Raw genomic sequence first — 26237 nt, forward strand, 5'->3', positions numbered from 1 at the left:
ATCGCATCCTCCGTCTCTTCCGCTGCTGCCTCATTACAAAAGCATTCCCAAGTCGTTTTATTCCAAGTTGGTGGTGTGGTGTGGCGTGGCGTGGCTGTGTGTGTCCCAACAGGTTGTCGATCAGCTGTTTGATGAGAAACGGTTCCATTGAACATCTCTTCCCACACACATTCATTCACTCACTCACTCCCTCAGACACTTTCTTGTACTCTCTCTCTCTCTCTCCACGCACGCACACACACACACTTGTGTGTTTCGCTTGTGGCTTTGTGCAAAGGAATGATTAATCGGTTCTTACTCATTATTCCGACAGGTGGCGCTGCTTAAACGATTGCCAATATATATAATGAAATTTAAGAGACTTTTTGGGATGACAAAAGATGCAATACCGCACGTCACGTGCTGGAAATCCCTCCGATAACTATGATCATAGATCTTAAGAATTTTCAAACATTTTCCATTAAAAGATCTCAAAATGTTATAAAGAAAGTGAAAAAAAATAGACATATGCTTATGGGTAGATACTTAAAAATCTACAGACCTTTACAGGGCACTTCCCATAACCTATAACTTGATAAATGATTGAATAATTGATATTGATGAATCCATCAAGAAAAGGCAATTATTATTGGACTATTATTATGGCTTATTAGCTTTACTTGCACATACATACATATGTACATATATCTATCTATAATCGCTTTGATATCCATGATATAAGAAACGGGCAAACCAACTTTGATGCTGAGAGCATTTCCCAGTCGAATCATTTCTATTTAAGAGACGACGACGACGACAACGCCATTCTTAATGAATCGTTTAACTTGTGTGTGTTTTATTATTGATTGATTTAAATAAAAAGAAAATTAAAGTAAGCTAAAGACTCGGGCAAAGATACTCGTACATACGCGACCGACGCCGACTCTTGTCGGCGCCGAGTACAAAGAAGAATCTGTCGAGAGGAGGGACTGCGGCTACTCTTCTATACATAGCACTCATTCCATGGCTTTTAGATTGAGAGACACACGCCAACTATTTGAAGAAACGAACGAACATTTAATTGGGAACGGCAATGGGTATGGGCATGGGTATGGATGATGCCAACCCTGGAGGTGGAGGTGGAGGCGGAGGTGGAGGCGGGCCTAACCTTGACCTTGACAAGAGATCAGAAAATATATGAATAAATATATGTCGGGGGAGGGATACGATACGAAAACTCGCTTTGGCTGCTGTGTGGCAACGAATCGAACATTGTACCGTGATTTTGCACGATTTGAATGATAGCAAGAGACTCATTTGTTTCGCCAGTCAAGGGGGGGTGGGAGGTAGGGAGGATAATATTTATTTTCGGCCTAGCACGAAATTCTGATTGCCCTTGCCAAGATCGCATTTTGGGTCAAGCAGCCAACGAGCCAGAACGTGCGTGGGGATCTATTCCGTCTGCCTGTCTATATCTTTATTTTTGTTCCTCTGATTCTCTATTTATCATTCTGTCAAAACAACAAATAAAATGTATCTGAGTTGAATGTTGAATGTTGAATGAAGAATGAAGAAAATGTGTGCTGAGTGAAGGAATTTTCATTAAATGTCGTTGAACTTGCTGCTAATGGATTTGATCCTCAATGAACTGCCATCATATTAAATTATGATCTCTTAAACATTTCTATCATTGGATCTTCCTTTATCTCGAGTGGAGCGTTCTATTTTAATTTTACATTTTGAATTTCATATTGTTTTCGTTGTGTTTTTGTTCTTTTCACACATCACACACATTTCATGGCTGCTAATTACACTGCTCGACAAAATTGAACTTTTTTTCCTGTTATCAAATTTGAATTTAAAGGCTTAATATCTTCCAGACGTTAGGCTGCAGCTACGAAGTTTCTGGGTCGGATTTATAGCTGCATTTGTCAGCTTTTCAGAGCTGCAAAGTTCTTTGTAACCAGATATAAGATACTTAAGCTATGTGAAAAATAGAAGCACTACCTCTGACAAAGAACATTAAAAAAATTACCAGATTTTAAATAGTTGTTAAAAAAAAAAAAATAAACCATATAAAAAAAGCCTTAATTCGTTAAACAATTTTAAATCCCGAAATCCATCAGAAAAAGTCAAAAAAGAAGAAAAAAGTTTCAAACAGTTGGAACACCTGTTCGATGCTGATTATGGAATATACATATGTAATACCTTCTCAAAGGACATAAAATAACCACAAATATAAAATATATGTTAATACGCTGCTACAATGATTATTAGCACTACGAATTTTGAAATATCAGGGATTTCGCTTTACGCTTCTTAGCAACAATCAGGTCCTGTTTCTTCGGAGCCGCCTAGATCCTCTGTGGACAGTAGAGAAAATGGGTAACCATTTTGCGTACTTAAGGGTATGCTTTACCCTCCTGCAAACCCAATTTAGAACCTCAGATTTGGACTGCAGCAGACACCAATACATCTCCCAGATCGCTCATAAAGTGAAACACTTTCAACTGGCTTACTCCTCCTCTATGCACAACCAATGGATTATAATCAATAATTATTGACATATCCAAAGGCTACTTTTTGGTGTTTGATTTTATTTGTGAGTACTTTGGATCGATGTGAGATCTAAGCAAATGGTTCTAAGCTGTGCAGAAAGCGATGATTTTTTCTCTTGGACTTTCGCTTTCAAAGTCGAATAAAAGTTATGTGGCCGCTGGCCTGGAACTAACTTCTTGACTCGTCCAACAACAGCAACAAAACAGGCACCGGTATGTATGTAGATAATCTTCTTGGTCTTCTGTACGTAGAGATATATATCTTTTATATATAATATACATATATATATATATATATATATATATATGTATGTAGTAAGTATATGTCGTACGAGCATGTCTGACATGCTTGGCTTCTGTTTAGATCATAGACGAGAGACCGACCGAAAAGAAAACTCGCAATTAAAATGTTGTGTTTTTTTTTTTAGCTTTTTTCTTTTCTTTTTTGTTGTAAATCTTATTCTCTAGATTATTGTTATTAAATGTCAAACCCCCAAAGCCCCCCACTGCCGCCGCGGACTGGGGCGTCTGGTCTGCCAATTGCCGTTGGCTGGTGGAACGTTAAACGTTTTTTAGTAATGCTCCAGTAAGTACAGTAAAACAACAGCAACAACAACAACAGCATAAAGACAACAAATTGCTATCGTTTTTTTTTTGTTTCTTTTAGTTTTTGTCTTAGTAGTTGTAATTACCGGTGACAGTATGCTTCTGTGCTGTGCTGTGCTGTGCTTTACCTGATATTGTCTTACCCTTTTCCGGCTGGGTATAACTGACACAGAAGCCTCTCTTTAGCCCATTTGAATAAATCCCCAGAGCATCGAATATTTTAAGATTTGGATTTAAAAATTTATAGCGATTGCAAATTATAAAAATAAATTGTTTTCACTGGTGACAATGTATACCATTAATATGCAAAATATTTAAAATATAATTCATGCTTCAAATAAATATCTTTGATATTTAAATTAGTTATTTGTATAATTAGATTAAATAGATTTGCTATAAATGTTATTTACTAGCTAGTTATATTGACTATGATTTTAATTTATTCATTTATTTTATTAAAAATACTTTTACAATTTTTAATTACAAAAATATTTGATTTAAATATGTGTTGTGTTTCTTTTCTTTTTCTTACTTCTTTTTCTTTTTTCTCCACTGAGTATGGATAAGTGGTAAAGATCGGAACCGTCTGGATCGGATTACTGTATCATAAGTATGACGAGTCGTATTTATTTTTGAAGATATTCCAAGAAAGAAATACAAAGCCAAGGCCAGCCAAAGCTCATGCAAATCGAATGAATGAATGTCCAGGTTCCTGTGAGCAAAAAGGGCAACTATTATTAATAAAGATTACCCAACAGAACTTTCGAAAATTCAGTTGAATAGGAACGCCAATTTATCAGCTATGCGAATTTATATTTTTTGGAAAGGGCACCAAAAGCTTCGGTCTCAAATGAGTCTTATCTTCTGGGTTGTTTCCCCCGGGTTTTTTTGTAAAAGTTGTTTAAAACGTTCGTAATATTCTTAAACATTAGAGTCGAGAGCCAGTCTGCGGCGGGTCACTGCCGCTGTCCGCGTTTGACGCCTGGGCAACCAATTGTACCAGACCATGGAATCCCCCCACGGCGAAAATCTGTGGCACCAAATTAAAGAATAAAACTGAAAGCGCAGAATAGAAAAAAAACGCCAATCGAAAACCAAAAAAAAAAAGGCCGCAAAATTCAGATTTACAGCGTTCAGTGCAGGTAGAATGACAAAGAAAGTGAAAGATATGGGGTAGAATGGTTTTTTTTAGTTTTTACAAAATCATAAGCTATAACCAAAATGGAAATCTAACTTAACTTAGGGGGCGGGTCACTGCCTTGAACATCCAAAAAAAAAATAAAAAACAAGGCCGCAAAATTCAGATTTAATTGGAGCAAAGAAAGTAAAGATATGGGGTTGTGGTTTTGGTTTTGTAGCAACCAAAATGGAAATCTCCCGCAAATAATTTGCCCCCCGTAAAAATTCCTCTTTTGGGTACTGCCTTTCCGATTCATTTGACTAAAATGTATCTCCATTGAACTAATTCAATCCAATGGATTCGCATTCGCATTTGCCCCTTGGATGTCCAGCACACCCATTCGCTGTCATTCCATTCCCACGGAACTCCATGGAGCTGCGCCGCCTGCACCGCTCATGTGAATCATCTGCTGATGATCTCTGATCATCTGGGAATTGTCGTCATCGCATGGCATTTCTTTTATTGCCTGCCTCCCCCCTCCATCTTATACTGGGACTGGGACAAGTCCGACCTGTTGGTGGCTTCCAGCAGCAGCCGCAGCAGCAGCAGCGGCAGCAACATCATCATCATCCTGCCACCAAAAAGGCAGCAAAGAGTTGTGTCGCCTAAGTGGGACACACTGCCACAGCCCCCACACCACATGCCACACGCCGCCGCGGCTGCCGCCGCTGCTGTGGCAGCAATCAAATGACCTGACCGCGTTCCTCACGGGCCGATCCGCCGGATCCATGCGTGTTGCCATGCGAGAGTAGGTTAGAACCGTTTCCCCCCGTCCCTCAGGAAGCACTCAACCTCAAGCTCAATCTCAATCTCAATCTCTGGCTTATACTTAAATACTTGCACTGGTGCTGGTGCTGGCGCTGGTACTCGTGGGCTAACACACAGCGGGTGCACCTTGGGGCAAAAAGTGGTTTCAAAAATTCAAACAAATTTTGATGAAACGAGAAGGAACGCTGTGAGTGGCTTCTGTGGACGCAACTCTACTTTTATACCCGTACTCGGTCAGTATATAAATTTGATATACTTTTAAATTAATTAATTCATTTTAATTTAATTATTGCATATTTTTTATATTTTGGTTGTTTTTTTTTAAAGATTATTTAAATAATACTTCGGAAATTGTTACTCTACAGGGAAACTTCTTGGGGGCTTCTGCTGCTGCTTCTACCTACAGAAATCGTATGAATATTTGCAGACATTTTTATAAATTTTTAATAGTTTTAAAGCGTAAATCTTGCGATGGTATTTATATGCCATTTATATATAAACATAATCCCACATCTGGGAATATTCTTGGGAATATTTTTTATAAAAATAAGTATGTTATGTATGTATAACATATGTACCAAAATAATTATAAACTTCCATCGTTCGATTTTCCCTGGCAATATTTATAGAAAATCTTACACTGGGGCTGGAGGATGGGTTTGAGTTGGACTTGGACTTGGTGGCCACTGTGCCTCGTTAGACAAGAGCAGAGTCTGTCTGCCGTCTATGTATGATTAGATCGGCAATTTGCAATGCTTCGATAACTGTCGCAAGGCCAGTTAAGCGGCATTAAGTGGCATTCCTACCCCTTCTACCCCTTCTACTCCCCTGCCTGCTACTCCTACTCCTACTCCCTACACCTGCCCTTCCCTGCGAGAACATTCGACAGGTCGCAACGAGCGGAGGGGGGTGTGGAGGAGATGGAGAGATGGCAGCGGTGCCATCATCTTCACTGAAACGTTACGACGGGGCCAAAAGCCAAGCAGCCGAAACTCATGTAGGATGGGTGGCATGGGTGGTTGGGGGGAGGCAATAGAATGGCCAAATGGCTGGGAGGGGGCTTTCTCCGGCTGTCACTGGGGCTGGAGCTGCGGCTGGGGCCTGCCGGTTAAGTTGGGTCGCTGTGGCTGGGCCGCCGTCGCGTTGTTTCATTTATTAAACAGACTCGCAGCCAAACGGTCGCGCACGCCTCAAAGAGAACTTCCCCGCTTTTGAAGAGTGAAGAGTGAAGAGACGAGCGCGCGCGCGCGGTAAAGAGAGTGCCAGAGAAAAAGAGACAGAGACAGAGAGGGAGCGAGAGAGAGAGTGATGGCATCTAGTGGCCATAATGGCGGTCACATGGTGGTCAAGCTGCTCTTGGCCTTGGCCAACCTCTGGCCGTGTCTGGCCTACGATTTTGGCTACCATCCCAGTGCCGAGGAGTACGACAGCCTGTGGCATCGCGATCGGCGCTCGGAGCAGCGCTTTGTGCCGCGATACCAGCACGCAGAGACCTCGATACGTTTCGAGCCGCCAGCCACGGAGTTGGATTTTCAATTGTTTAGCCAGGAAGTTCAGGAGCAAGCGGAGGATCAGCAGCAGCAGCAGCAGCAGCAGCAGCAGCTGCCATATGTGTTCGAGTCCGTGGAGCAGCAGCACGAGCCAGATCTGATGCATGTGCAGAGTCAGCTGCTGGAGATAAAGCAGCCCACACCGCAGCCAACCAGCTCCTCCTCGGGACAAGCGAATTTTCCCATTTTCTTTACCAATCCAGCCACAGGCATTGTCTATGCCATCAGCCAGGTGGGCGAGGGATCGCAGGCATCCCAGTCCCGCAACGATAGCAGCTCCGGCATAGCCATCTATGTGACCAAGGCACAGTATGATGCGGACCTGCTGGCACTGCGGCAGCGCTACGAGAAGCAGTGCCAGCAGCAGCAGCCGCCCCCAGGCACTGTGCTCTCCACGCCGAGCCTAAAGCCAAACGGCCAAGGACTGGGCGGAGGAGTGACGGCACGGCCACAGATCATACGGCTGCAGAAGCCAAAAAGGACACAGCCAGGTGCCACAAATAAGCTGCCAAAGCCACAGCATCGACCGCCACCAGTGATGGTGACCAGCGGACCCATAACCACCGTCAACGATCAGGTGTTGAAGTTGCATCACAAAGGCAGCAGCACCACCAGCACCACCAGCACCACCACAAGGAGACCCAAGACGTCCAACACAAAGCGCAAGAAGCGCAAGAAGAAGAGGCCAAATCCGAATCCAATCAAACGGCGGCCGCGGCCTGGACACAAGCGGAGAGGCAACAGCACCAAGGAGCCGGTACACCAGCCAGCTTCGCCGCTCATTATACTGGGCAAGCGACCAAGCAGCAGCAGCAGCGGCACGACAACAACAACGACAACAAGACCACCGCCAGGATCCACATCCACACAGCTGGAGAAGCCACACATGCCGCTGGCCACCACCTCAACGGGGGCGAATATTTTCAGTCAGCATTCATTTGGGAACAATCGGGGATATCAGCAGCATTATCAGAAAACTCAGCCCCAGGCCCATGTGAGACGTCGTCGGGGAGTGGAAGGAGCAGCAGCAGCAGAAGGAGCAGCAGCAGCAGAAGGAGCAGCAGCAGCAGCAAAAGGATCAGTCGATGAAGGAAGAGCAGCAGCAGTCGCAGGAGCAGCAGCTGTTAAAGGATCCACAGCTAAAGTAAGGCCCTCCCTCGAAAGATCAGTCCCACTGAAGGCAGCATCAGCCACTGTTGTCGGAGGAGGAGGAGCAGCAGAATCAAGCAGATCCCGCAGAAGGGGCGGAGGATCTGGCAGCTCAAGGCCAAGGCGACCCAAGGGCAGTAGCAGCAGCAGCAGCAAAACCAAAACCAAAACCAAATCCCAACCCAAGCAAAAGCCGCAAACCACGCCGCAAGTGGGCGGTGAGCCAGCGGCAGGCGGTGCTGGTGTGGCCACTGGAGTGTTGCATCTGTCACATGCTGTCCATCTGCTGCACGGGAATCACAGTACAGCAGCAGCTGCAGCAGCAGCCAAGGAGCATAATCCTCTGCCAGATCAGAACAAAATCCAACCAAAGAAACAGAACAAATCAAAGATAAAGACAAAAGCAAAGGCAAAGAAGGGCACGTCGCCTTTTGATATATTCGAACTAATGTCTGGCGGGGATTACGATGATGATGATGATGATGCGGAGGAGGAGGATGCGTTCTACTACGAGGATGACGCTGGTGATGAAAAAGAGCCGGAACAGGCGGCACAAACGACCAGCAGCAGCAGTCCCGAAGATCTCAAGGAGGACAGCAGCTCGGCGGAGGAGGGCGCCGACTTTGGGGCCATGGAGGAGACGGAGACGACACTCTCCCCCACAAGCACGGAGCTGGAGGGGGAAGAGTTGTCCAGCACAAAGAACAGCATGGCCAAGAAGAAGCGGATACGCATACGTAGAAGGCCGCCTGCTGCTGCTGCTGCCTCCTCCGAGGAGGAGGAGGACGACTACGATGATGATGATTCTGGTGGCATCGGTGGCTTCTTTCGCATGATCTTCTATCCCGTTCAAGTGGCCATGTCACGCCTAATGGACTTGGGCTTTGGCAGTCCATCAACGTCAGCGTCCAACGATGAGGACGAGGAGGAGGCTCACAAGGTGCAGCCCACAAAGTATACCAAATATCCCAGCTACACGCTCTACCACAGCGCCCATAGCAACGAGGCCTATGCTCAGTCCGAGGACGGGGAAGATGAGGACGAGGATGAGGAGCAGGAGGAGGATGGCAGCAGCAGCAGCAGCCTGGGCAGTTGGTTTGGCTCCTGGTTTGGTCCGGGGCGACGCACCAAGAAAATTGGCAGCACCACCACAGTGGTGCCAGTGCCAGCGCCCACCGAAGAGCCCGCCGGCTGGCTGGAGTCCTGGTTTGGCTTTGGCAAGACGACAACAACGACAACAACAGCGCCCATGGATGCCGATGAAGATGATTATGACAGTGAGTATATGTACAGAATTCATGAATCGATCAAGGGATCGATTTGTGTCGATACCTGAAGATAAAGCGAAGCAATGTTACTGCTGAGTACGGGTATAAAAGTAGAGTCGCGGCCACAGAAGCGACTCACAACGTTCCTTCTCTTTTTGTATGATTTTAGTGGCATTAATTTGTAACAATTTAATTCGATTTAAAGTTCAAATGAGCCCAAAAGTTTACACACAAATCAATATGAAGTCGATTCGACATGCGGCAGCGCACCTCGGTTGCTTGCAAAGACTCTGGGGCATGGGGGAAAGAAACCTACCCAACTGGTAGGCACTTTGCCCCCTCCAACCTAACCAAAAGACAGAGCCAGAGCCAGAGCCAAGACCCACCGTTAATCAATAGGTAGAACGACCCTCAAGTGGTTGATGGTTGCTGGTTGCATGTGGGCAGTTTATTCTGTGTGTCACGCTTTCTGCACTCCATTCTTTCTTCAATAAACCTAAAATGCGATCCACTTTTATGCGCTTCCAGAATGGTTTTATAGCTGGTTCGATGCGAAGCCCAAGCGGAAAGTGCGACGACGCAGCACCACCTCAACGACGACCACATCGACGACAACCAGCCAACCGACTGCTCAGGTGCCCATACTGACGATTGTGGATCCGCTGAGGAATCCCCAAAATTGGATTGGCATACTCGCCCATCACATAGTCAACACGACGGGCACAACGACAGCGAATCCCCTGCTGCAGGCGCTGGTCACCAGAATGACGACGACCAAAGGGACGACAACGACCACCACGAAGCCGGATATGCCGCGCAGGATAAGCTACGAGAAGTATCAGATTTGGCGCTTAAAGCCGCAGGATGAGGCACAGGTGCGTGTCCTGGAGGAGTTCAAGAAGGGCGAGGATGGCGTCAAGATGCACTGGCTCAAGGGTCCCAGTCTCAGGTGAGAACAGAGCTTAGCCGCAGAGAGTAAAATCTTTAAAAAAATAATTAATAATTCGCCTGCCAGAGGCCTCACCGATGTCCTGGTGCCGCCCAAAATACTGGTGGACTTCCAGGGCACACTCAACTACGAGGGCATTGCCCATGAGGTGCTCATCTTCGATGTGGGCAAGGCCATTGCCTATGAGCAATCGAAGGAGGACTATCTGCACACCACACCCATCGCACTGAAGCGTCCATCGCGGCCATCGCCATCCCAGTCGAAGCCAGGCATGACCTGGAATCGCTATCACACACACGACGAGATTGTCCAGTATCTGGAAACGATGCGCATGCGGCATCCGCAGCTGGTCGAGCTCATTCACATTGGACGCTCCTACGAGGGTCGTCCCCTGATTGTCGTCAAAATCGAGTCCAAGCAATCGGCGGCCAGTGCAGCCAATGCCACGGCCACGGGCTACAAGAGGCCCAAGCGCAAGCGCAAGTCTGGCCAGGCGAATGCCGTCTTTGTGGAGGCGGGCGCACATGGCCTGGCCTGGATTGGGCCCGCGACGGCCACCTGGATGATCTCCGAGCTGCTGCGACTGATGAAAACCAGCAGTGAGTAGAAAGAAGAAGCCCCAAAATATCCGCGTATTTTCTCTCATTTAATTTATAACCAAAGACTGTAGAATTCTATAAATTCCATTTCAACGTGGTCTCGTGGTACTTCGATTCTCACTCGGGCCGTTACTTCGGCTTCGTCTGTGCGGTCAATGCCTTGGGCAGAATCGGTCCACTAAATCCAACAAAAAAAAGGAGAAAAGAGATTTACTTCTCCGTAATACACAGTCTTTGGTGTTGCATAGTCTTTGCTATAGCCCATTCGTATTCTCAAGAATAGATGCTAAAATATTTTGAGTCCCATTTCGAGTATACTTCGGATATCTAAGTACGAGAATTACTGGATCTTAATGGATCTTTTTGGTGATCTTCTTGGATACCTTTTTCTATTCTTTAGCATTAAATTAGCATCCTTATAGCTGCAATGGACCCTTTCTTATGCGATGATCATTGAATTGACTTCAGCTTTAATTTTCTGAATATATTCTTAGCTTTTTTCGGGTTATGGATGGATATTTAGATCAGGAGTATTAAGTTTAGGAATATAAAATTGATTCCCAACATCGAGAGCGTTGCTTTTGGGCCCAGGTTTCGGTACAAGTCTCCCGGACTGTCCCAGATATACCTACAATTCGATTGTGCAACTGGAATCGTGCCCGACTTTGCTGTCTCATGCCCAAGCAATGTATATGGTTCGGTGAACCGAAACAGACCGACCAAGACATGGATCCCACTCAGGTTGGCCATCCCCCCCAGTTGAAGCCACACCTCCATGGCCACCACTTAAGCCCCGTTCGTTCCATGCCAACTAGAGTGTTTATTGAAACTTCAAAATTTTGGTTTGTTCCGCTTTCCTGATCCCCCGTTTCCGTTCCCTTCTCGTTGTCCCTTCTCGTTGTCCCTTCTCGTTGTCCCTTCTCGTTGTCCCTTCTCGTTGTCCCTTCTCGTTGTCCCTTCTCGTGTTCGCTTCTCGTTGTCCCTTCTCGTTGGCCCTTCTCGTGTTCGCTTCTCGTGATTCGGCCATCAGTAGCCCAGCAGATTCAAAATGAGATCCCTTAGCCAGATAAGCACCGTCGGCGGCTGCTTCATTTCACAGGGTATGGCATACCGCTTGGAGTTCTGGAATATGGCACGTCCCTGCTTGTCCGTGTAGCGCACTTTCTTGGGGCACGAAGTGGCCTTGATGTTGCACTTGCCCAGCCAGCATTTGACGGGCTTTTTGCCCACCTTGATGGGCGCTGGCTTGGCCTTCTGCTTGCAGGCCACTGGCTTGACGTTGCAGCTCGCCGGTTTGGTTGCCTTGCACGCGGGACATTTCGGGGTCGCCTTGCACTTGGGGCATGCGGGTGGCTTTGGCTTGGGGCAGACGGGCACTACCACAACCTTTGCTTTGGCCTTGGGCTTGTGCTTGGGGCAGCTGCCGATCAAACCCTTGAGCCTGGGACAACAGTTGAGGCTCCACCTGCTCTTGGCCTTGGGCCGACTCTTGCGGCAGCAGAAGCCCCCCTCGCGGTTCGTGACCAGCGTCACCAGAAAGGCAATCAGCAGCAGGCCCACCAGTATGGCCACGGCCGTCTTCACGCGCTTGTCCGCGTTCTTCAAGTCCACCAATAGCTTGACGACATAGTAGCCCAGTGTGATCCAGAAGCTGATGGTGCAGACGGCAAAGAAGCTAAGAGGGGACAGGAGACAGGGAATCAGGAGACTGAGGGGATCTACTGACGCTCAGATACTCACATGAGCACGCCCATGATCTCGATCATGAAGGTGAGTGCGAGGTTGATGCCTTCGTTCCGAAACAAATCAATGCCCACGGGGCCGCGGAGCGTATTGTTGGGCTCTCTACCAGCACCCGGTGGCGGGCGTCCACCACCAGCCGTGGCCTCTTCGATCTCTACGAAACCCCGACCCCGTCCATATCCGCCGGGGCCTACGCCACCGGTTAGACTGGCGCCCGCTCGTGAGACGCTGCCCGGGCCACCGATGAAACCGCTGCCACCTCCACGGACTAGGCTGCTGGCGCCGCCGAGTCCACTGCTGGTGACACTGTAACCAAACTCTCTCCTGCCGCAGCCGCTTACGCCGCCGCCGGAACCGTTTGGTGCCCCAAAGCCGCTGCCATCGAATGCGCTTATCCTGCCGCCGCAGGCGCTGGACGCTGCTGCGGCGAGCGCCAGGCCGCTGCCACTGAAGCCGCTGCCCTCGACTCTGGCTGGCGGTGTGCCCGGCTGCCTGCGACTTGCGCAGCCGGCGGCACAGCCCGTCCCATAGCCGCAGCTCTCGTCACAGCGCATGTCCGCACTGCAGAGGCCGTGGCCGGGGCCAACCAAATCGCCGGTGCCGTGCGGCACCTGCACCCCAAATGTGTCGCGGAGATTCGAGTGGCGCACATACGACGACGATAGCACAGCGGCCGCATTGCATGTGATGTCGTCCACCTCCGGCCTTATTCTGCCCTGCGGCAGACTGCTGTCCCGCTCGCCGAACGTGTTCTTGCCGGTGAAGTTCATGTGCCTGGATTCGATGTTGTGGATGGGGCCGGGACTGCTTCGTCCGCTGCACGCTGGTGGAGTTCCTCTGGCTGGCCCGTTGCCGTTGCCTGTGCCGTTGCCTGTGCCGTTGCCCGTGCCTGCAGGAGCTCTGGCCTGCGACATGTGGCGTGCCCTGCACTTTCTGCACGGACACTGCGACGATGTGCACAGGTGGCGCATGGCCATGCCCAAGCTGTAGTCCATCATCGCCGGGGGACGCCAGGGACCAGTTTTGGCTGCCATTGCCCAGCAGCAGGAGCGACCAGCACAGGGATCCTCCCCTCCGTTCGCGGCCTCAGTTGGTGGTTGCTTTGGTTGCACGTTCAATTTTGTTGGTTGTTGGGAAACTCTGTGGGTGTGGGTCTCCGGATCTCCGGATCTCCGGTTGATTGATGTTTTTTTTGTTTTCTGGGTTCTGTCGGGAGGAAACTCAGGATACGACTAAAGCAAAGGCCATTTTGATTGGAGAAACATTTCAAATCGAATGAAATGTCAATTAGATTCGCAATTAACTGATTGCGCAGCTCGCAGGCGCAGCGTAGGCAGTGACGTCATCACCACCGCATCTGCTCTCTTTCGAGGACCAAGCAGACAACAAAAACAGCAACAACAAGAGTGCTTTGTCACTCAAGCTCTTGTGTCTGTGAGAGCCGAGAGAAATGATGCAAGTCATTCCCTCTCTTTGCGGCCTTATTCATACGCACACACATGCAATCACAGCGAAGTATTTTACAGTATTTACATTTGTACGAGCAAAATAAGCCCCGAAAGAAGCGCGTTGCGGGAATTAATCACCTTGTATAATTTCATCATGGTCCTCCACAACGTACGACGTCATTTTATTACTAAATTCATCTCAAGCGACAAAGTTGATAGAGTTCTGCGCTCTCAGAGAGCGGCTTATGCTAAAAGCTAGAGATGGAACTTTTGGTATCGTATCGTATCGCACGGCACAGTTCCACCTCCGAACAAAATGCAATATGTATCTGTAGTTTAATTTCGTCTTTATTCCCATTCAATTTTTTAGAAAACAACGAGGAGCTGGAGCTTATACGGAACACCACGTGGTACATAATGCCCGTGCTGAATCCTGATGGATATGCGTATAGCCACGAGTACGATCGGTTCTGGAAGAAGTCGCGCTCTCAGCATTTGGCACGCGCCCCAGGCGGACTGCTCGACTCGGCCATGACGTGGCTGCAACCGAAACGCGGCCAGGATAAGGTCTGCCACGGCGTGGATCTTGACCGCAATTGGCTGTACCACTGGGGCAAGCGGGGCAGCTCCAAGGCGCCCTGCAATGAGTTCTATGCAGGACCCGCACCCTTCTCGGAACCCGAGACCAAGGCCGTCTCCGATTTTCTCATGGATCAACGCACACAAATCAAGGTGGGTGTTCGGTTCGCCTTCTTCCTTTATAAACGGTTGCCTGGATTAAGGTTCTCGCTTCCCCCCCCCACCCCCGCAGCTTTACATTTCGCTGCAGGCGTACGGCCAAGTGGTCTCGTATCCGGTGAAGACGAATTCCACATTTAATTCGGAGCGCTTGGATGACTTTCTGGACGTGGCCATGGTGGGCACCGATGGCCTGCGCAAGAAGGGCAGCAAATCGCGCTACAAAGTAGACGCCTCCAATGATCTAATCGAGCAGCGTTCCGGTGAGCATAAACCTTCCTTCCAGTTTGGATTTGCACTCATCCGCAAGTATTTTTATTTATTTTTTTGGTTTTATTTTCTTGTCAGGCTGCGCTGATGCCTTTGCCGCGTACGAGATCGGCATACCCTTTAGCTATACAATCCAACTGGCGGATAATGGGGTGCATGGCTACCTGCTGCCCAGCAGCGCCATAGAGCCGACAGCGCGGGATGCCTTCGAGATTGTCAGCGGAATGCTGGACTACATTTAAGAGCGGTCTCTGGTCTCTGCTTGAGTCACTCTGGGGTCAGGGTTGGGGCTTTATACACACAATTATTAGTTCCTTTTTTTGTTTTTGTGTTTAGCTTTTAAGCATCGGAAATCTCGATCGCATCTTAGGAATATATATATGCACATTCCTCAAGCAATTACTCATCGAATCGAACTAATTTCATCTGCTGCTGAGATTTAAATTTAGTTTAACTTATTAAGCTGTTTTACACATTTTGTATATTCGAATTTATATCTTATTTATACACACATTTTTTTTTGTAGTTTTAATCGCGATTAGGAAATAAATTCGTAATATTCGTAATATATCATTATGTCATATAGTTTGGATATCTGTGGGGTTGGCTGCTCTGGGGTTAGCACTGCTGCAGATCCTCGCCCGCACAAGCCTCTTGTCTGGTGGGTCAAAGAAATGTGCATACAGCTCGTCCCTAAGAGAGGCGAACGCGACGGCTGCCACCCCACTCCCAGCTATCAGCTTCCAGAGACGAAAGCCTTGGAGTTTGGAGACTGTTTGACGCCTCTGTGCTTTGTTTACTTTATCTTCGACAGCTTGCAGTGCTCCGATCAATCCGCAAATTGCAGCAAGAGGTGTGTGCTCATCCAGCCGAAAGGCCCACGAAAGGCCCACCAGATTCAAAGACTGCAAAGCATTGTAAATTTTCATTGGAATTCATGTGTATATATGCATGTATGTATAATGTTGTTAAATATATGCTTGTATGTATATTACAATTACATTATACTTGTTTTTTGTGTGTGTGTGTGTGTGTGTTTCGTTTGGTAATGTTTAATTTTTTAGATTTAAGTCTTCAAGTCTTGGGCCTCCTCCAATCGATGATTCGATTCATGTGGTTTTCGTTTTGTGTATAAACAGTTTGCATGGATGCCATGTAGGTTTTGTTTGTTTGCTCGAGGGGTAAATGTCTACGAGTACCTATTTATAATGTATATATATATATGGATAATCTATCTGCTAACAGCTGCTTCCAAGAACTGTCGCTGTGGATAGCGGGGGGATATGCACGAGTACGAGTACGAGTATGTGTTTGTTGAAGGAACTAGTTGTTAAGGGGACGACGACACGGTGACACGTCCAAGGCACGTTCCGGCGCACATTCTATCCGGTTAGACGTTTAGTCCCTGCGACAGCGAGATCTGGGTGGAGAGCTTGGAGAAGCTTGTGTAGCATTCGTTGCCACAGTAATAGAGGCCCATCAGCAGCTTAAACTGTGCCGGCGTCATGGGATACGATTCCTGCGACATGACCACTACAGTGTCCACTCCACTGTGCCCACTATCATCCACCGACTTGCCGCCGAGCCACTCACTGCAGAGCAGCTCACGATAATTGGCAAAGGACGCCGAACATTTGGCAATGTGGCGCACCAGCTTGTCGGTGGAGCACTGCTGCAGCAGGGGTCGCTGCAGCAGCTCCGCAATTACGGAATGCAAGTCAAACACAATGAGATCGGGCAGGCCGTGAGATGGCTGGTATTCATCATGTATGTCCAGCAGTTTTTGCGGCGTACTCTCGATGTCAGTCAGCCTGAACGGCGTAATACGACCCTTGACGATGGCCTCGCGGCCATTCCATTCACCGGCCACATTCGACAGATCGTCAATGCGGCTCGAGATGAACAGCACTCGCTTGTCACGGAGCGTGACACGTTCGCATAGCTAGGGGAAAGAATTTTATGAATTTGGAGGAGCACATAAATGCTTGTGTTGACTTGTGCACCCACCTTCTCTATGCTGCGACCGTAGTCGTTGTTGTGGGTCAGAAAAATGTGATTGCTGATGATACTGCTGGGTTGCGGCGGTCTCATGCCGTGAAAATCTGCGGGAATTTCCTCTTATTTTCTTTTGTAGAGGTGTCAAACCATCGAGGGCACTATCGATAGTATCGATATGAAATAATGAAACGCAGCTATCGGTATCAAAGAAAGAAAATGAAATTATCGGTATCAAGTAAATGATATGAAAATGTCGTTATACCGATATTTTTTACCTCTTTTAGCGCAAATATGAGCATTCATATTTGACAATCGAGTGACCGTATGAACACTGCGCTGCGCTGTATTATTGGCGCCAGCTGGTGTTCACCACGAGTACCAAAATGTTTCAACATACTTCTGGCCTTGTCGTTCGCACAGTTATCACCTTTGGCAGGGGAAATGGCCGATGGGCCAGCCAGAGTGCAAGGGAGACGAGTATATAAACTGACTTGTCAAATTCAACACAGCCGTGCCGACGAACAGACCACGCAAAGCGTAATGTAAAAGAATTGAAAAAAATCATCCTCTATCCAAACGCAGCAGTCGGGGGCGAGTTATCAAGTAATTTATATTCCCAACAACTAAATGCACCGTGTAATGCGTTGTACATGCGAGCGGTAAGCAAATTGCGGTAAGCTAATTAAACCAGAGTAGAGTTCCCAAAGACCCCCCAAAGAAGCGAAGAAAAATACGAAGAAGCGACAACGACACTCACACACGCACACATACACACGAACACGCACACAAACACATATGCGAGCGCACACACCAACCAGTGAAAAAACTGCAAGCCGCTATGCATTCTTCCAAATAAAATTAATCATTTGCCCAGGAATTACACACAAATAGCTGATGTTGGTTCTGTTTTTCAGGAGGCAACAATCAGAGCCGATAAACGGCTGCTAAACGGCGAAACACACACGCACACGCCCGCGTTGGGAGAGCCCCCCAACACACTGAAATACACACACAGCCACATATATATTCTACACAACTACAAGCGTGTGCCTTGGCAGGTGAGAAGGAGGCGGCAAAAGCCCCGAAAAAGAAACATTAGCCGCCACAAAAGACAGCAGCAGGCGAAGCAGAACCACAGGCAAGGAAAGCCAAAGGAACTACCCAAGGACAGAGGCCGGACCCTATCCGTAATTAGGCCCAGTTTGGCGACAGACAAGGTTCCACACAGTTGATGCCAACAGCATTGTCACGCTGAGCGCAGCAGCAGGTGTAGCAGTAGCAGCTGGAGGAGCACCACGCTGCCATTGGAGCGGGATTGGAGGCACCAACAACAGCAACAACAACAACAAAAACAATCACAATAGAAGCAGCGTATTTGGCGAAAATTTTGCATTGATGGTAATGCATGCTAGAAAACCGCAGCGTATGAACGATGGGTACGATTTCCAATAACACTAACACCCACACACAGAGACACGCACACATTGGCAATTGCAATTGCACATGCAGGCTGGAAGCACAGGCACAGACGCACACATGCATGCATAGAGGCAAACCCATAATTGAATATTTTTTGTTTACGTTCTGTGTGTGGCAATGCTCGTAGCAGCCCAGGCCCCCTACCCTATCTCATCTATCTTTTAGCGTCCGTTCCAATATTTTGATTTCACTATTGTTATGATTTTCGGCCATTCAACAAATAATTTCATTCATTTTAAGGTGGCGTTTGGTTGTAATTTTTGGCCTATGCTTCATTCTCCAGTTGTTCGTGTGTGTTTTGTATTTTCACCACACGCTAGCTGCCTCTCGCTCGCACCGGCTCAGCTGTCAAACGGAAAAGAGATTCCTATCCACATTTACCGTTTTGGCATTTGCCATTTAACTCTTTCTTTTTTTAGTTCTTTTATTTGTATTTCTCGGTTATTCCCATTAATTTTGTTTACCTTTTAAACGTTTTTAAATACGCCAAACAAGGTAACGGCACAATAGAAAGGATATATAATGGATATAGAAAAAGCAATATGTGTGGTTTTTGTGTGTGGCTTTTATTTTCATTAATCATTTGTGTTATATCAACTAATCCATATATTTCGTCTCTTTATCTTTAATTCTGCAGGTACTTTGAGAAGCATACCAGTCACACTTCCTACCAGGTGAGCAGACAGTTCCCGTGTCTTGAAGATACAGCTGAAAACCAAAGAACAACAAAGTCCAAATTATCCAAAAAAAACAAGAAACCAAGAAACGAAATACAGACTACAAAAAAATACAAAATTTTACTTACTACTCGTAATATATGTATACTAACCAAAAACAAACACCCGCCCGCCCTCTGATGTATCCTTTTTTTTGTATAGTATTTTGAGATTCGGTTGCTTGCATATTTTGCATTTGTGTTTTTGTTTTTCGTTTTTGTTTTGTTTTGTTTTGTAGGCTAGTGTTAACAAGTAGTTATTCTTTAGTGGTCATATGTGTGTGTATATATAGAGCCAAAAAGCCAATGCAAAATCCATCCAGTTATCATCCCAATTTATGTAGAAGAACACCCAACCCACAGTGTCTAATTTTTGCGTTGATAAATGGTTTGATTTTTAGACAACATAAACCCAGAATTTTATTCCCTTAATTTATCGATGTGTGTGTGTGTGTCCCCAAAACGTGTCTGTGTGTGTGCATCCAAATGTCAAGAAACACTCTACCCCCCACAGACACCTCTCAAAAACCCACAAGCCGCCCATATTCGACCCGTCCCCCCACACCCCACCATCCATTCTAGAACTGACAAAAACCGTTTCATTTTAACCCATTGGGAACACGCGGCATTGCAGCCAATCGAACTGATATTGAAATTGAGAAACGAATCTATATAGCATACCAAACAATATATATATATATATATATACCGTTAACGAATTATTAACGAAACTGGAAAAACGCCTAGAAAATATACTACTTCGAAACTAAAAGCAAATACAAAACAAAACGCCAAATCATATATACTATATATATTTACTGCAAGTTTTTTTAACTAAAAACCAAACAAAATAATTACAACAAACAAACAAACAAACGAAATACAACCAAAATATCCTACGATAAAAAAGTTAGCGCCATAAAATCATTAATCTGAAAAAAATATATCAAACAGAAAAACAGTAAACGGATAACGGAATATACCAAAACAAAAGAAGGGCCGGAAAAAATGCTTTAAGAACCGAGATCTATAAATATTCTATAGAAGTTATTATTAAACAATTATACAAATCAAATCGAATATTTCCATTTATTAACTCTATTAAAAATATACATATTTATACATTTATATATATGTATATGTATATGTATACGACTATTAGAAGCAATAATTAAAACGCACAACAAATTACTAAGCGCTGCCTAAACCAAATCTTAATCAAATCAGTAGCCTTAACAAAAACCAAAACCAAACAGCAACTATTAAAAAATAACGAAAAATAAACTATCAACAAAATAGCAACAAAATACACAAACGTGCCTCAAAAAAAAAAAACAACCTAAGCAACAATCAATTAAAACAACAACAAAACCAAAGGAAAGTGAACAGGAAAGGAAAGGAAAGGAAGGGAGAGGACATAACGAAAAAACAAGGAGAAGCCGAAAAGGAGCAGCAGCAAGACGGAAAGCAGAGCTTACTCTGCGGTTTTAAAAATCCAAAGTTTATATAAAAAATCCAACAACATTGATATCCTAATCAGCTTTAGGACGAGGACCAGGACGAGGATCAGGATCAGGCGGCCCCTGGGCAAGAGGAGCAGCAAGTCATCGATGAGGGGCAGCAGCGGCAGCCACAACCACAATCACAACAACATCAACAGCAGCAGCAGCAACAGCAACAGCAACAACATGGCCGTTGATTTGTCTCTCTCGGTGGCAGCGGCAGCAAACTGCAGCAGCAGCAGCGTTAGCGGCAGCAGCAGCAGCAGCAAGAGCGCCGTCGCAGCAGCAGCAATGACGTCTATGTCAACGTCAGCTGTTGGCTTCTGCCGCCTAGATGTAAGTAAAAGCGAGACAGACAGAGCATAGACAGAGAGAGACAGTGAGAGAAGAGAGTGGGAGTGAGAAGGAGAGACAGGATTAAACGGGATAAGCAGCACCGCCAGAAGGATGCAACCAAAGATGAAGCAGCAGCAACAGCAGAAGAAGCATACAAAGAAAAGAAACCAAACAAAAAAAAAAAAAGAATGCCCAAAACAAAATATTTAATCAAAAAAAAACAAAAAACAAAATTCGTATGAATTTTTATAATTTTAAACGCAAATTGAGTTTCGTTTACCATTTGTTCGTTCCGTTCCGTTCCAGTTTCGTTCGCTCCTACGTTTTTTTTTTTACCGTTTTTCATTTTGCAGTGGAAAAGAAATTCGAAAATGAAAATTTACAAACCGATAAAAAAACAAACGCAAAACAAAAATTTAAAACACAACAAAATTGCATATCATTTGTCTCTATAAATCTCAGATAATAATCTGTCATTTCCTTTTTTCTATACATACATATATTGGCGTATTGGCATTATATTATATTAATTCTCTCACAAGAAAAAACAAAAAAAAAAAACAAAAACAAAAACACAAATTGGCAATAATAGTAGATGCATTTTTGTTTTTGTTTGTTGCATTCCGTTACTCCGTAAGCCGTATTATTTTTGGTCACTATATCTACAATATATATTTTATGAGACTTTAGTTAGTTAAAACCATTCAAGTAGAATTTATTATTTCATTTGACAACTAACCGAAAGTACTTGTCCCCCCGTCCCCCCACGCAGCAAAGCCGCAACCGTAACCATAAAACCATAACTTAATAATAATTAATTAACCAACTAACCAAAAAAGAGAAAAAAGAAAGAGAAAAAGAAAAAAGCAAACAAACGTAATCAGAGCAGTGCATTAGAGCATCCGCATCCATCCGCAGCTTTGTAGAGAGACCCCCCAGACTAAAACAATCTATATATGACAATGTACTTCTTCTACTCCCCCCCAACTCTCGCCCCCAACACTTGTGCTCCCACTTCTGGTTCTGTCCATCTGTCCATCAATGCAGAGCTCAAAGTACAGCAGTTCAAAGCGCGACTATGAACGTGATCGTTCCTCCAATTATCGCGATCGCGACCTCTCGCCGGGTGGCAGTGGCGGTGGAGGTGGAGGCGGCGGCAGCGGCACCGGTGGCGGCAGCAACAGCGGCAATGGCGGCGGCGGCGGCGGCGGCGGCGGCCCACTAAACAATGGCAACAGCTATCGCTCCCAATCGCCCGACATTGATTCCCCCTCATCGAGATCACACGATCTGCGGGATCGCAACGATCATCGGGGGAGTGGCAGCGGCGGTGGCGGTGGTGGCGGTGGCAACGGCGGCGGCGGCGGTGGCCGTGGCGGTAGCAACGAGCGATACAGCTTCATACAAAAGATGCGCGATCGGGATCGTGATGTCTACAAGAAGGATAAATATTCCGGTAAGTGTAAATCGGCTGCAGGCTACAGGCTACAACCATTTTCCCATGATTAATTTTCTATTATTTTTATGCAGATAAAAGAGATCGACGTGGCAATGATCGGGACTCGGAATCGTATCGCACTAATCATGACAGGGATCGTCGTGGCGGTGGCGGTGGTGGTGGCAGCGGTGCCAGCGGCAAACTTTGCTCCTCCCGCGAGAACGACAAACGTTCCGGCTCTGATGATCGTGATCGGGAGAGGGATCGTGATTTGCGTGATATGCGCGACAAGCGGGATCGGGGCTCTGATCGTGACAGGGATATGTACAAGAAGGATAAATATGCAGGTGAGTCAACAGACGGGAAACCTACCTGATCCACGATTTGCTTAATTTTTCTCTCTCTTTCAAGACAAGCGCGATCGCAGCGACAGGGGCGAGCGTACGGCGCGCTATGGCGACTGGAGTGAACATGTCAGCTCGTCGGGTAAGTTTACCACCGATAGATAGATGCCACAGATGCGATCGATGCCTCGTGCTAAACGTGTTCGCACTTGTTTATCTCTTGCAGGAAAAATGTATTATTACAACTGCAAAACGGAAATCTCTCAGTGGGAGAAGCCAAAGGAATGGGTGGACAGAGAAAGGTAAACCATAATCTCAGTCTTTCCTTACAATCAATCTGTATCAATTTATCTGTGCTTAGGAATTTGCCCCGTGACCAGCACAGGGAGAAGGACTATCGCGATAAGGAACGGGACCGAGATCGCGATGATCGCTTCAGCAGGTCGAGTAAGTCTCTCTCTCTCTCTCTCTGCCTCTCTGTCTCTCTGTTGGGTTAATGCATTTGCAGGATTCGTTTGATTGATTCGATTCTCTTTCTCACTCTCGTTCGGACAGCATACAAACATTCCAATTCTTCGCGGGACAATACACGACTGAGATGGAGCTACAATGATGATGTGGGCCCGCCGAGTCATCGGAGACGTTTGGATGGTATGTTTGGGCCCGAAACTTAATGCAGGATTACGTTTCTCATGCAAGTCTCTGACCAAACAACAGGTCGACATAACGAGAATGCTGATATGGATATTAGCGGCGATTCGACGCCCACCTCAGAGGCCAGCTATTCCTTGAGCGGCACCCCCACCACGCATGGCGGCACCGGGATGAGTGGAGGAGGAGGAGGAGGCGGCGGAGGAGGTGGCGGTGGCAATGGCAGCAATTCAACAATGGATCAACCCATGGGTAATGCACTGCCACGGTTGGCCTCACATCCAAATACGGGCAGCTCTTCGGGAGCTGGTGGAGCGCCAATGGGCGGAGCAGCGGCTGCAGCAGCAGCAGCAGCAGCGGCAGCAGCTGCAATGCACTACAGTGGCGGTGGGCCAGGCGGGGGACCCGTTACCGGTGCCACCATGCTGCCCACCAGCGGACTCTCCTCGGTGCCGCCAAGCATTGCCAATAGCAGCAGCAACAGCAGCAGCCTTAGAAACTCAGTTGTTGGCCACATAGGCTCCACCTCCAGCGTAAGTTATTCACTTTCGTTTGCTTGGCAGCAAACTGATAATTGACTTATTTCAGACGACTGTGCCAACGCTGTCGAATCAGGATCCCCACCAGCAGCAGCATCAACACCAGCATCACCTAAACTCGAATGCACCGTTGCCGCCTGGCGGCGGGGGCGGCGGTGTCGGCGGCGGCAGCAAGGGACGCCAGAAGATGCATTTGGGCATGGGCGTGCACGACCATGGCCAACACAACTCATCTGTGAATGCATCAGGGTCCGATGCAATGGTGAATCATGCCTACAACTCGGTCAATAATTCAGTCACCGGCAATAGTTTAAACAGCTTAAGGTATGTCTGCTGCCCGTCATTCCTCCGTCTTGCGCGTCTCTAATTCGGAACTTTCCTTCACTTTCAGGGACAATAACAGCATCAATTCGCCGCTGTACATGTCGCATCCCCATCACAATCTATCGCCCCCGCTGAATTATACCAAGAGTCCCATACCAACGATTGTGGGTATTACGAACACCGGAACGGTTGTGAATGCCGCCAATATGGCCAGCATTATTGGAAATTCATATACCTGCCAGGCGACCTATGGCCCGATCAAGACTGTTGTCGATGGCGGTGTCTCACCGGCAACGCCAGGTGGCGGCGGCGGTGGCGGCGGCGGCGGCGGCGGTAATGGTAGCAGCCAAAATATTGTACCCGGCCTGGGTGCCGTCAGTGGGATCAGTGTGATCACCTCAATGGGCAGCAACAGTGTGGCGGGGGTCATGTCCCTTGGCGACGGTGGTCCGCCCACACCAACCATGGAATTAGATTTAAGCTCAGCTTTAGAACAACAACAGCAGCAGCAACAGGTGGCGATGGCCGCCACAATGGCAGCGGCAGCCCTTGCAGTCGCTCAGGCATCGGTCCAACAGCAACAGCAGGCGGCGCAACAGGCCCAACAGCAGCGAAAGTGTAAGTGAATTGCCGTGATTGAATTCCCAAATAATTCCCGCAAAATAATAATTCCACTCTCGATTTCGTTCGTGTGTAGTGGATGGGGCATCGGGCGCACTTATCTCATTGCAGGCGGCCTCGGTGCAGGCGGCCAATCTCCGGGGGCCGGAGATATCGCCAAAGTTGGCGAAATACTTTCGCGCTGATTTGATTGCGCATGTGACCAATTGGCAGGCCGAGATACTGGAGCGTCAGGTAAGCTTTGAGGTAGGATATGGTCGTACAATAACACATGAACATATTTCTATTTTGATTTGACTCCCCTGCTAACTGTTTGATTTGAACCCCCATCCCTCCCCCGTTCCCATCTGCCCGTCTCTGGTTGAACATTTGTGATTCATTTTGGTACCTTGTTGCAGGCGCAAAAATGCTGCGAGGATACGCATCTGTTTGGGGATATTACCTGCACGAGAATTTGCGCGGAACTGAAATGCGCCCGGAGTCTAGTGCGCAGCACTGAGATCAATGCCACACTCCAGGAACAGAAGTGAGTGCCGCCCCCAACACACCCCCTCCACAAAACAATAGTCTCTTTATCTGTTTTGGTTTTGTTGTTGCTTTACAGAATCATGTATCTGCGGCAGCAGATCCGCCGGATTGAGGAGTCGAAGACTCAGAACGCGTTCATGTCTGACGATACTTAGGATCAGGAGCAGGTTAGGCTGCGCGTGCATCGCAAGCTGTCTGTCAGGCTCAAAAAGAGCATTTTCTGGCGCAGCTGATGATGATTGCGATGATGTGTTGATGATACGCCCAGAACCCCACCCAGCAGCATTGCCTCGCCCGTATTCCATTTTGACGGTGATGTGGGGACTACGCTGGTGACTGCGGGTGGGGGAGCCGGCCACCAATGACACCAGGACTCTCACACACACGTTCATCCTGCTGCTCTGCTCTACAACTCGACTCGATTCTACCCACAAGGCGACGCATCACTCGCCGGCCCCAAAATTATAAAAACCACACAATGGATCCGCCGCTCTTGTGACCCGCGAGAGAACCCTCATGTGTCTCTGTTGTGGGTGGCAGCAGCACAATGGAGGCACAGTTTTACAACTCTCGGCTGCAGCGCAAGGGATCCAGAATGAGTTTAACAAATGCAAAGCTCTACAACAACAACAACAACAACGAGAAAAGAAATGTTCAACAACAAGACAACAACAACAAATAAGCTGTTCAACAACAAGATGCAAACAAAAAAAACAACAACAAGCTGTTCAACAAAAAGATGAAAAAAAAAACCAACTGCAACAAAAAACTAAAACATAATTTATAATTAGCAAGAAAAGGTAACTTAAATAATAAATTAAAAAAAAAACAAAAAAATAATGAAGCAAAGAAGCGGAAGAAAAAGAAACTAAAAAAAATCACCAACCAACACCAACAACCCGTAAAATGAAAGTAAGATGACTACAATATACAAATTGAAAACCAATTAAGAAGCAA

General features: G+C 46.9%; 4 protein-coding genes across 9 annotated transcripts; 2 read left to right on the plus strand and 2 right to left on the minus strand.

Annotated features, from left to right (window-relative positions):
- Window positions 1–6384: 6384 nt before the first annotated feature.
- Window positions 6385–15384, plus strand: LOC111064995. Its single transcript, XM_041595487.1, has 7 exons — window positions 6385–7635; window positions 7822–9067; window positions 9587–10007; window positions 10074–10606; window positions 14168–14529; window positions 14609–14798; window positions 14884–15384. The coding sequence occupies exons 1-7, from the start codon at window positions 6400–6402 to the stop codon at window positions 15045–15047; spliced, it is 4152 nt and encodes a 1383-aa protein (XP_041451421.1). The 5' UTR covers window positions 6385–6399; the 3' UTR covers window positions 15048–15384.
- LOC111065093 lies at window positions 11261–13613 on the minus strand. 2 transcript variants are annotated; one of them, XM_041595550.1, is made up of 3 exons: window positions 12347–13613; window positions 11589–12281; window positions 11261–11549 (listed from the first exon to the last, which is right to left on the minus strand). In XM_041595550.1, exons 1-2 carry the CDS (start codon window positions 13381–13383, stop codon window positions 11633–11635), a joined length of 1686 nt encoding a protein of 561 aa, XP_041451484.1. In that variant the 5' UTR covers window positions 13384–13613; the 3' UTR covers window positions 11261–11549; window positions 11589–11632. The 2 variants fall into 2 exon arrangements, with proteins under 2 accessions (XP_041451484.1, XP_022208764.1); XM_022353072.2 differs by having other exon boundaries at window positions 11376–12281.
- LOC111065095 lies at window positions 15306–16964 on the minus strand. Its single transcript, XM_022353073.2, has 2 exons — window positions 16813–16964; window positions 15306–16747 (listed from the first exon to the last, which is right to left on the minus strand). The coding sequence occupies exons 1-2, from the start codon at window positions 16894–16896 to the stop codon at window positions 16196–16198; spliced, it is 636 nt and encodes a 211-aa protein (XP_022208765.2). The 5' UTR covers window positions 16897–16964; the 3' UTR covers window positions 15306–16195.
- A 324-nt stretch (window positions 16965–17288) lies between these two features.
- LOC111064982 (WW domain-containing adapter protein with coiled-coil homolog) lies at window positions 17289–25910 on the plus strand. Of its 5 annotated transcripts, none has more exons than XM_041595469.1 (15): window positions 17289–17476; window positions 17718–18239; window positions 18920–18956; window positions 21883–22291; window positions 22366–22620; window positions 22685–22759; window positions 22844–22919; window positions 22979–23064; window positions 23173–23268; window positions 23335–23801; window positions 23857–24131; window positions 24199–24749; window positions 24829–24998; window positions 25151–25278; window positions 25357–25910. In XM_041595469.1, exons 2-15 carry the CDS (start codon window positions 18199–18201, stop codon window positions 25433–25435), a joined length of 2745 nt encoding a protein of 914 aa, XP_041451403.1. In that variant the 5' UTR covers window positions 17289–17476; window positions 17718–18198; the 3' UTR covers window positions 25436–25910. The 5 variants fall into 5 exon arrangements, with proteins under 5 accessions (XP_041451403.1, XP_041451404.1, XP_022208600.2 ...); XM_041595470.1 differs by having other exon boundaries at window positions 17289–17462; XM_022352908.2 differs by having other exon boundaries at window positions 17291–17476; window positions 24829–24986.
- The last annotated feature ends 327 nt before the right edge of the window (window positions 25911–26237 follow it).

This window comes from Drosophila obscura, unplaced genomic scaffold, assembly GCF_018151105.1.
Source record: "Drosophila obscura isolate BZ-5 IFL unplaced genomic scaffold, ASM1815110v1 contig_73, whole genome shotgun sequence".
NCBI lineage: Eukaryota > Metazoa > Arthropoda > Insecta > Diptera > Drosophilidae > Drosophila > Drosophila obscura.